This window comes from Rhinolophus hipposideros (genome assembly GCF_964194185.1).
Source record: "Rhinolophus hipposideros genome assembly, chromosome: 9".
NCBI classification, from domain to species: domain Eukaryota; kingdom Metazoa; phylum Chordata; class Mammalia; order Chiroptera; family Rhinolophidae; genus Rhinolophus; species Rhinolophus hipposideros.
In genome coordinates, this window is record NC_138055.1 from 499,502 (window position 1) to 509,891 (window position 10,390).

A 10,390-nucleotide genomic window follows, 5' to 3' on the forward strand; every position below is an offset into this window, starting at 1 on the left:
GCCTTTTCATTTCCTCATGTTCTGGCACCTGGGGCCTCTTGATGGGAGAGACCCCTTCTCCCAGGCTAGCCGGTTCCTAGAGAGAGCAAACAAGTTCAAGTGCAAACCAGCCAGTCCAGAGCCTGTCCCCTTGGTGAGGCCCCTACGTGGGGCCACCAGGTACCCAACAACTAGGGACAGCACCTGTGCCCGGAGCCCGTGACATCATTCACACAGCCCGTCCTCGGTCCTCAGGCTGCCCTCCTGCCTCACGCTCCTTTCTGCAGAAACCACAGCAGAGGCTGCCGCTCCTGCTTTCCCTGGCAGCCTCCTGACCCGCAGCGTGGCCCCCTCTTCTTGAGGACTGAGATTCACAAGCTGTCTTTTCAATGGCCGGTGTGTCCTGACCTGCTGGCCTCACCACACCTGAACAGCAGCACAACCTACATTTCAAACACGTGGGATGGAGCCCCTGCCCGGTCCTCTGGACGACTATCCGACTGTCCACTCCCAGGTCAGCCTGCCCAGCTCCTGGCTGCTCCGGCAGGGGCCTGCAGAGGGCTTCCCAGCCAGGCCAGGCAGGTCCCCACAGAGCACCGCAGTGGCCTCTGATCTCAGCTGAGCCCCCCCTGCGATTCCAGGCCTGTACCTGCCCGCTTTAGCCCCGAGTCTCCGGCTTGCTGCTCTAGCTACCTGACTGGAGAGCGTCCATTCAGACCTTCAGCGTCACCCGTGGGGGCCTGCAGGGAATGTGTCTCCATGGTGCACCCACAAGACTGGCTTGATCCCCACCCGAGTCCTGGGCCTGCTGCTGGGGACCCCTGACTTGGAGCCCCATGATACTACAGAGGGGTACGTCCAGAACACATCGAGGAAACCCCTCTTCTGGGATGGCTTCCTAGGTCCCGCCAGCAATCTGTGTTCTGCTGAGTGTACCCGATAGCCCTGTCCCCAAGCACCTGATAGAGGGGACAGCTTCCTGGGGCTTGTATTTTCATCCCTGCTGAGCCCGGAAGCCCTGGAAGGCCCACTGGAATTCTCCATTAGCCAGAGGCCACAACACGTCAACCAGGAGTGACAACCGTGTGCTCCTGTCTCACTGTGGGCACAGCAGGCCTCCTGGGGCGACCTAGAGGGCAGCAGGGCGCCTCCCGTGGCCCCACCTTTCCCCAGCTCCCCTGAGATGATGGCAGGTCAGGGCTGGGCCTGCCACTGGGTGGGGGCGTCCGAACCCAGGCAGCCTTGGCCACAGCAACGGCCTCCTGCAGGATGGACCACGCAGGACTCAGGCGGTATCAGAATAATATTTATTGATATGCTCGGTGCTACCTTGTTAATACTGTCACGTTGTCGCCGTGGCTGAGGTAATAGGGACAGGCCCGCCGACACTGGCCCTGGGCTCCCACGGGATGCAGCGTGGGCCCTGGGGCCAGGGGGCTGGTGGCCCGGGTGGGGGACGTGGTTATTGCGTTGGACTCCTTCCTCGCTCACACGCCAGTGCCCACGCCTAGTCTCACACGCACTCGCTCACCCCTGGGCCTGCTCACACACACACATGGGTGCACACTCACATGCTTGCACGCTCACACACACATCCACTCGCACACTGGTGCCCTCCCCCTCGTGCCACTTGCACGCGTGCGCGCACACTCACACACACACACACACACCATCCATTGTTTTAAATGCACCCTAAATCTCCTGATAATAAATATACTCGCTAGTTACAGTAACCATAGTAAAATAAAGTACAGGTATGTCGGGGTACAAGGAGAAAGTGCGTGTAGATCTGTGACCCAAGGTGGCCCCCGGCCCCTGCCTGGGGCGAGCCATGAGCATGCCCTCTTGGGCGTACCCAGGCCCAGCGTGTCACCGTCCCCAGTTTCCTTCAAGGCCTGGGACCCACGCTGTCACCCCACAGACCATCCATTCCCTCACAGGCCAGCATCCTGGGCCAAAGAGAAAATTGACTAAAAAAATAAACTCTTCATCTCACAGCCAAGCGCCTGACGCAGGGGGGAGGAGGCTCCCTGGGGTCGCAGCCAGCCCCCGGCCCAATCAGCGCCCAACGACGCCATGGGGCATGTGGGGGAGGCGTGAGCCCAAGGCATGCGGGTGGGAGGCGAGGGGCTGGCGGTACTGGCAAAGCAGAGGCCGCATCCACACAGGGCTGGGGGCTGGTGTCCTGCGCTCATGCAGAGGGGCCTGCGGTGGCCCAGGCAGCCGTCCCCTCAGAACTCCACAGTGCTCACCACTGTCCTGGGCTCGTCGAAGGTGGCAATGAGAATCTGCTGGGGTGGGGGGATGGTGATGAGGCTGCCCACATCCGGGGGCGCCCGGGGTCCCCCGTCCTCCTCCTCCCGGGCCTCGTACAGCGTGCTGATGTGCAGCAGCGGGTGGGTGGCATTGCGGCTCAGGATGCTGAGGGGCTCAGTCTTGCCCAGGCTGGCTGGTGACAGGGGGGCCGTAGCAGGGCCAGCGGGGGGCGAGCAGACATGAAATGGGCCTCCTGAGGGAAGTGTGGCCCGGGTGGGCTCTGCTGGGTACAGGATTTCCTTCTCAGGGAGTGGAGCGTCTGCGAACAACCGAGAACAGAGGCGTGTCACACCCCTGCAGACCACCAAAGTCCCCACCAGGGCAGGCTGGCCACGGAGGGCCAGCTGGGGCTTGTGGTGCTGAAGTGTCCTGGGTGGGGTGGACCCTCCCTCGGCCTCCTCAGCCAAGCAGGCGCCAGCAAGGCCATCTGCACACAGCAGCCCCAGAGCAGCAGTGCCATTTCCAGAACCTTCTCAAAGCCCTGAGTAACCTCACTGCCACACGCCCTCTAATCCTCGGCCCATCGTTCTTCCTGTTCCATCCCAGGGACCTCCCCGGCACTCACCCCCGCAATTAGCCCACCCTCACTTCTGTGGGTTCATTCCTGAGTCTCTTTCACGGGGTACCCGGGTGCCCCATTTGGGGAGGGTGGTGGGCGGGTCCCTCCCCTCCCTGGGACCCCAGACGCCAAGGTCTTGCCAGTGGCCTACCTTTGGTGGGTGCTGCGGCCAGACCCAGCCCGCACTCCTCTGCCTGGGACAGGAAGCCCCCTTCCTGGCTGCGGGAGGCGGGCAGGGCGGCGGGAACGGCCTCGGGCTTGGCCTTCTTGGTGCCCAGGATGTAGGGGTGCACGTCCAGGGAGAAGTGGCGGGTGTGCTTCTTGTCGGAGGCCGCGGGCGGGCCGGGCGCCGCGTCGCCGCCGCCCTTGTAGTGGTGCGCCGCCCGCGCGCCCGCGTCCAGCAGCGGCGCGATCAGCGTGTCCGTGGCCGTCTTGCGGCGCACGGGCTTGGGCTTGTCGGCCTTGCTGTTCTCCACGCGCATGATGGCCAGCGGCTCCTTGAAAGGCTGGGGCAGCGGGTTGCTGGTGGGGATCCACTTCATCTTCTTGCGGGGCCTCTTCACGACCGGCGGCTCGGCGGCGCCCTCGGGCTCGGCGGGGTTGGCGCTGGGGTCCACGGTCTGCACCCCCGCGTCGCGCACGGTGGGCGTGGCGTCGTGGTTGGACTGCGCCAGCGCGGCCAGCAGCTGGCGCACCACGTTGTCATACATGAGGTCGCTCTCGTTCGTGATGAAGTCCAGCCGGTTGAGCGACTTGATGTGGTCGCGGTTCTCGTTGCAGAACATGGCGAGGATGTTGATGTCGCAGAACTGGGAGCGGCGCCACTGCCGCCGCGTCTTGATGCCCACCTTGTGCAGCTTGTCGAAGATGAAGTTGCTCTTGCGGAAGATGAAGAGGTGGATGAGATTGACGAGGATGATGAGGTTCATGGAGCAGAGCAGCACGATGTCCACGCCCGCCACCAGGCGCTGCAGCTGCACCGACGGCAGCTTGCAGCTCACGCGCACGGCCGCGCCCCCGCCGCCCGCGGGCCCGTCCGGGGCCGCGCCCAGCGCGCACGTGAACTCGTTCTGCTTCTGCGTGGCGTAGTAGGTGCACAGGTAGGAGATGGGCGCCACGCTGAGCAGCAGGATGAGCAGGTGGCGCGCCAGGTACAGCTTGGCCAGGAAGTTGCTGCGGCCGCGGCGCTCCAGGTACTTCTCGAACAGGTTCTGCTCCGGGCTCTTTTCCTTCTCGGCGTTCTCGATGATCTCGCGCTTCTCGCGCTCCGTGATGCCGGGCCCCTTGGACTGGATCTGCTTCTCGATCTTGGGGGCGCGGCCCTCGGCCGCGCGGTGGTAGCAGTTGTCGATCTCCTGCAGCAGGAAGTTGAGCTCCGACGTGAGGCGGGTGGAGGCCAGGAACTCCCAGCCCAGCGCCGGCACGTACATGATGGCCGCGAAGGCCAGCAGCGAGTAGGGCAGCAGCTTGTGCTCAAACAGCGACGGCCACAGGCTGGCGTCCACGCCGGGCAGCGCGTCCCGCAGCTCCGTCCAGCAGTAGCCGCGGGCGTACAGCGCCTGGTCGCGGGTGAAGTTGTGAGGGGTGTAGCAGTAAATGGGCTCCTCTGGGGGCAGAGAGGAGATGCGGGCTGGGGGCTTCAGACCCCCGGACGCCGCGCCCCTCCTCCCCTCCCACACTGCTGCCGGCGGGGACCGCTGTGTGTTCCCCAACAACCCACCCAGTCTGCTGGCTTCGCCTCCCCCACGTCCCAACCGTGCTGGTGTGGGGGCGTCTCACTCTAGGTACCCCCTCCCAGGGGTGGGCTGCCGCACAGCTGGGGGTTACAGTCGCGCCCACCCCGTCCCAGGGGCCCAACCTGCTCTTCCAACCTGAGGCCCTCTCCAAATGCCGTAGAGCCTGCGTGCACAGGGGGAAACTGAGTTCCAGAGGGGAGCAGCACAGGCCATGCCACTCAACCAAGGTCCCTCTTCCAGGGCCACAGCTGGGCCAGCCCGTGGTCTTGCACTGCCCTAGGTGTCCCTGGCTATCCTGAGGGGGCACCTTACCCCCTGGTACACACGCTGAGCTCCCAGGGCCAGCGACTGTGCTCTCAGAAAAGTTTTGCCACAGAAGAGCCGGCTGCTCTGTCTGCAGTTTCAGGGAGGAATCAGTTGGCGCCCGCGTATGTACACACTCCCACCCCCTCCAAGTTGGGGTCCCTGTCTGGGCAGAGCCCTGAGTGCCCTTCCAGAGGTGAAGCTGAATTGCTCCCTGCTGCCAGCACCTTCCTGCCCCTCCTGGGCCCCTACTCCACGGAGGTGGCTCTTCTGGCTGGCAGGACCCTACCCCAGCCACCCCCAGATCTGGTTCATGGCCCCCACCCTCTTCTGTCAGCTCCCCTCACCCCAGGGGAGGTCCAGACCCTTCCCAGAATCCGCAGCCCTTACAGACCTCCAGGTCGCGTGCTGCAGTGGGCTCCCCAGACCCTGCGACCAGGCTACTTTGCACAGACTGTGCAGGTGGGATTAGGTTAGGGCTCGTGTTGGGGCGATGAGTCCCGATTATCTGGGTGGGCCTGGTGTAACCACAGGGGTTCTTGTAAGAGGGAGGCAGGGCGGTCAGAGTCAGAGAGAGATGTGAGGATGGAGACGGAGGTCGGAGAAAAGAGAAGACACGGCTCTGCTGGCCTTGAGGGTGGAGGAAGGGCCAGGAGCCACGGGATGTGGGTGCCCCCAGGAGCTGGGCTCTCCGGGAGCCTCCTGAAGGAACGTGGCCCTGCTGACACCGTGACTTGGCCCCACTCGACTCAGTTCAGACGCCTGAGCTGCAGACCCGTGGTAAGACAGCGAGTTCCTGTCCTTAAACCACTAAGTTTGTGCTCATTTGTTGGAGCAGCAGCAGGACAGGTGGTGGCGGCCACTGGCCAGCTGCCTCCCTCCACCAAGACCCTTCCCACCCCGAGCCTTCCCAGCGACCATGCTCTCAGGGTGCTGGGCCACTGGGGGTGGGACCCCTAGAGTGACCCAGGAGTGGGCCTCCCTGGTCTCCTTGAGCTGGCTGGGTTGGAGGGTCTCACCTCTCATAGGCCCGCCCTGGAGACTGTGGGGGCTCTTGGGAACCCACAGGCACATGCTGCTTGGTCCTCAGGGGGCAAAACACTTGTCTCTTTTCCTTTTTGAAAAGGAAAGCAGAGGACTGCGCTGGGACGAGTGGCCTCGGGGACACCTGCACCACTGTGGTTGGAGAGGTGCACCTGGTTACGCTGGGACCTGATTATTTGGCTGTTTCAGGAAAAAGTGTATGTGGGTCCCCCACCCCAGCCACATAATGTCCAAGGACCCTGGTAACCCTTCACCTCTGGCCTCTCCCCGTCTCGGTCCCATGCCCGTCCAATCCCTCTGCCCACTAGTGGGGCATGTGTTCACAGTAGCCCTGGCCAGGAGCAGTGGGGGTCTTCTGCCGTTTGCCGCCCTCCGAGCCTGGGGGCCAGCAGTGCTGGTTGGCCTTTCACCACAACCATGACAGAACCTGCAGGAGGTCCCCTCACGTCCCTGACGAGTAAGCCAGGGTGCAGAGAGGCCGCTGTCCCCTGCTCCAGGGCAGCCACCAGGCAGGGTCAGTGGGGTGAGCGCTGGGGCCCTGGCTCAGGCGGGGCTCCCAGGAGCTGGGACGTGGATCCGTCTGCAGCAGCAGAATGCACCCTGCACCCACACCCTGGGCTCAGATCCTCACAGATGCACCCTGAGACAGCGCTGAGGGGAGGGCGTCCCCAGGCGGGCTCCTGTCCAGGGGGAGTAGGGCGGAATGACCGCTTCTGACCTCGCCTTCCTCTTGCACCCCCCATCTAATCAACCCACCCTGTGACATGGGGTTTCCACCTGCAAGGCCCCCTTCCCCTGCACCCCTATTGTCCTCGTGTCTGGGGAAGGGACCCTGGCATGCTTCCAAGTTCTCATGACTAAGGAGCATGAGTGGGACAGGAGATGGGCCACTGTCCTGCCGGGGACTGATCAGGTGAGCAAGAGAGGCCACTGACATCCCCAAGCTGCAGGGGGCGCTGACAAGCACAGTGCCAGACTCAAAAGGGATTTGAGAACCCACCGTGGGACGGGTCCTGTGTCCCAGACACCAGGCAGCAGTACCCACCTGCCACTGCTCAGGAGGCCTGCCCTGGCCACACTGGGGAGGCCCCGAGCCCAGGTGGGCACACACATGTTCGTGTGCAAATGCAGGTGGGTATCAAGGGGCAGCCCGCCAGGATTAGGACGCACTCAGGGAGACCCCAGCAGCCCAGGCTGGGCTGGATGCAGAAGGGTGCTGAGGCCCCACCTGGGAAAGCTGGACTCACATAGAACATCAGAGTGGGGTCCCATGCCAGGAGGTCATCTGAGGGTAACAGTCCTGAGCCTGCTTCCCCCCCGGGGTGCAGCTGTAGTGGGTAGAGTTGGGTCCCCCAATGATGTTCGACACCCAACCCCAGCTGGTATCTGTGACTGTGACCTTCCTTGGAAATAGGGTGTCTGCAGGTGCAATCAAGTTAAGCTGAGATCACAGTGGATGGGCCCCCATCCAGTGACTGGTGTCGGGGAAGTTTTGCTACAGATACCCAGGGAGTAGGTGCCCGTGAGAAGACAGGGACCCAAACTGGGTGACACAGCCCCAGTGAAGCCAAGGACCCTGGGACCACCAGAAGCTGGAGGCAGGGGGGACCCTGCCCACACTGTGGAGCTTGGATTCTGGGCTGAGAACCAAGTTCTCGGGCTTTGAGCACCAGGTCTGTGCTGATTTGCTGCAGCAGCCCCAGGGACCCCCCTGAGGGACACCGAGGCCCCACTGTGCAGCTGGTGCACATGCGTGGGTGGTGCCCACACCGGGCTGGGCCGCGCCTCCTGGCGCGTGTGTGTCTTAATCCCAGGCTGTCTGAACATCTGGCCACTGGGGCGCCCCAGCCCTGGGGTGAGATTAGGCGGCCTGGACAACATCCACCCTCCAGTCTAACGTCCCCAAGGTCACGGGGACCCTAAAAGACAAGAACTTTGTGCCAGAACCTAAGCCTGTGTCACCTGGGACAGCAGCTTGTCCCTCCTCCCTCCTCCGGGAACCCTGACCCCTGACACGGACTGCCACCTCTGGTGCTCAGGCGTGGCCGCCGATGGACTGGGCAGGGGCCTCCCTGGATACCTGGGCCCTGAGAACGCTTGCCGGCCAGACCCTGGGGGGGCATTTTCCTCCCTGGCTGCCCACCTCAGGGAGGCCTCACCCTGGAGCTGAAGGACCCTGCCTGCTTCCTGGGGACCTTCACGGGCTTCCAGGCTCGTACCTCACGCAGTGCTGCCTCTGCTATCCTCCTCAACCTGCGCACCACCTGTAAGTCCTTTTCTGGTCCTCACCTGGAGGCTCCTCCTTCCCTCAGACCCTGCCCACCCCCCTCCTGGGGTCCCCTTCTCATGCCAGAGCCCCTGGCGTGTCTCATTTCTGCCTGGACCACGAGGTCCAGGACCCGTCCATCCCGCGCTGGTGGAAAGTAGAAACAATACATGGAGAAGAGGGGTCTGGAGCCATCCTGAGGCTGGTGCTACTGCATGGATGGGTGGTGGTGAGGGTGTTGGGAGACCCCTGGGCGCTGCCAACACTGCCAGGCCCAGCGTGTGGCCAGCGGCGCTTGCAGCAGCGCGACACCTGCAGACGCGCCCCTCCCGCCCGCGCCCGGCGGCCTCACCTGCGAAGTTCTTGGTGAAGACCAGGGTGACCAGCAGGATGGGGACGAGCACGGTGCCGATCGTGACCACGCGGTCGAACGGCAGCTCGAGCTTGAGCTGCAGCAGCAGCGCGGCCAACGCGCCCGCCTTGTCGTCCTGCGCGCTGGGCAGGATGAGCTCGCGCAGCTTCTCGCCGGCCAGCAGCGCCGTCGCCATGTCCGCGGGCTGCTCCAGGAGGTGGTGCATGGGGGGCGGGGCGCGGGGACGGCCGGGGGGCGCGGGGCGGGCGGGGGCGCAGGGAGGGGCAGGGGCGCGGGGCGGACGGGGGCGGGCAGCGCGGGGTGGGAGGGGGTTTCGGGGGGGCAGGGAGGCGGGAGGTATTGGGGGGCGCGGGGCGGGAGGGGCGCGGAGCCCGCGGCCGGGTGCGCGTGGGGGGCGCTCCGCCGCCCGGGCGGGCAGGGGTCGGGCCGCCGGGCCCCGCCGCCCCCGCTCGGCTGCAGCGCGGCCCGGCCTGGCGCGTCCTTCCGGCGGGGGCGGCGGTGTCCCTGGCTGGGGCCGCGGCCCCGCTCCCGCCGCGGGGAGGGGGCTGTTTACCTGCGGCAACTCGCGGCGTGGCTCCGCCCCCCGCCCCCCCACCCCCGCCACGCAGATGCGGCGCCCGTGATGACTTTGCAAAAAATATTTAAATTCAATAAAATGAATTAACAAGGACTGGTCCCTCCTCTTCCTCAGGACGGGGGAGTGCGGGAGAGGCTGAGCAGGGGGGCTACCCGCGGGGGGCGCACACGCGGTGGAGGTGGGGGCAGGGGTGGGCTGGGGTCGGACCAGCCGCACGGGCCCCCGCCCAGCCCTGGGAAGAGGGTTCCTCGTCCTGCCTCCGGCAGTGTCGCCACTCCCCTACCCAAAGCCTGGCCGCACTGTGGACGCGGAGGCGCCCACTCACTCTGGGGCGTTGGGGACACAGACGGGGGACTGGGCACCCCCTCTCCCGCTCGGGCGGCGGCGCGCGGACACTGCGGGGCGTCTTTCCTCACTGACCCCACTGGTGCCCGCCGCGCACTCGGGTCCCCACATCACCTGCCCGTCTCCGGCCCTGACCTGCTGATCACCCCAGCCGTGCACCCCCGTCGTGAGGCCGGTGCCAGCCCATGGCGGAGGCTCTGGGGGCCTGGTGCTCCTGGTCCCGGCTTCCGACTGCCTCCCTGACCTTCATTCCCCCATTCCCACACCCAATACCCATCCATTCCCTCTGTCGCCCTCAGAACAATTGCGACAACACTTCTGGGTTAGGTCTCAGCAGAGCGCAGCTGCCAGCCTTCTGCTGGCTGCCGCTGTGGTTTCAGTTTTTTCGTTTTTCCTCCTTCATGCTAGTCCCCTTCCCACTGTAATAGGATTTGCACATGCTTCGTTTGTAAAATATTGAGTGCGGTTAGAGTTTTAACTTCATTCAATAATTCATCCAACAAATATGTCTGATCACCAATATTTGCAGTGGTCGCTGCTGGGGGCAACTGAGCCCCACTCGTGCCCTGGGGGCTGGGATTGGGGTGGCCTGTGCGGGAGCAGGCTTCAAACTGTATTGTTACTGTTCTTAAGGTTCTCTATGCTTTTAGGATTCATGCTTGTTTCCCAGTGATGCCAACCCCTGGCTGCTACCACATTTCACTTGTCTGTATTTACTGACTTTCCCCATCCCACATTACCCAGACACACCCAGATACCCAGACACCACCCCCCAGACAAGCAGATATCCCCGTTAACCCAGACACCCTCAGATAACCAGGCCCCCCATAAACAGACACCCAGAGATAACCAGACACCCTCCAGATAACCCATCTTCTCCCCAGATAGCTTG

The 10,390-nt window shown here is 64.2% G+C and overlaps 1 protein-coding gene across 1 annotated transcript; it reads right to left on the minus strand.

Moving 5' to 3' along the window:
- Window positions 1-1,272: 1,272 nt before the first annotated feature.
- On the minus strand, window positions 1,273-8,973 carry PANX2 (pannexin 2). Its single transcript, XM_081061399.1, has 3 exons — window positions 8,556-8,973; window positions 3,006-4,460; window positions 1,273-2,554 (listed from the first exon to the last, which is right to left on the minus strand). The coding sequence occupies exons 1-3, from the start codon at window positions 8,779-8,781 to the stop codon at window positions 2,211-2,213; spliced, it is 2,025 nt and encodes a 674-aa protein (XP_080917525.1). The 5' UTR covers window positions 8,782-8,973; the 3' UTR covers window positions 1,273-2,210.
- Between the last annotated feature and the right edge of the window lie 1,417 nt (window positions 8,974-10,390).

What these genes read in the sequence shown, in the direction of transcription:
- PANX2 (XM_081061399.1), bottom strand. Translation starts at nt 8,781, where the DNA reads ATGCACCACCTCCTGGAGCAGCCCGCGGACATGGCGACGGCGCTGCTG. An exon ending in CTTCACCAAGAACTTCGCAG is followed by an intron (nt 4,461 to 8,555) that starts GTGAGGCCGCCG and finishes CTCTGCCCCCAG; the next exon opens with AGGAGCCCATTTACTGCTAC. An exon ending in GGCCGCAGCACCCACCAAAG is followed by an intron (nt 2,555 to 3,005) that starts GTAGGCCACTGG and finishes GGTTGTTCGCAG; the next exon opens with ACGCTCCACTCCCTGAGAAG.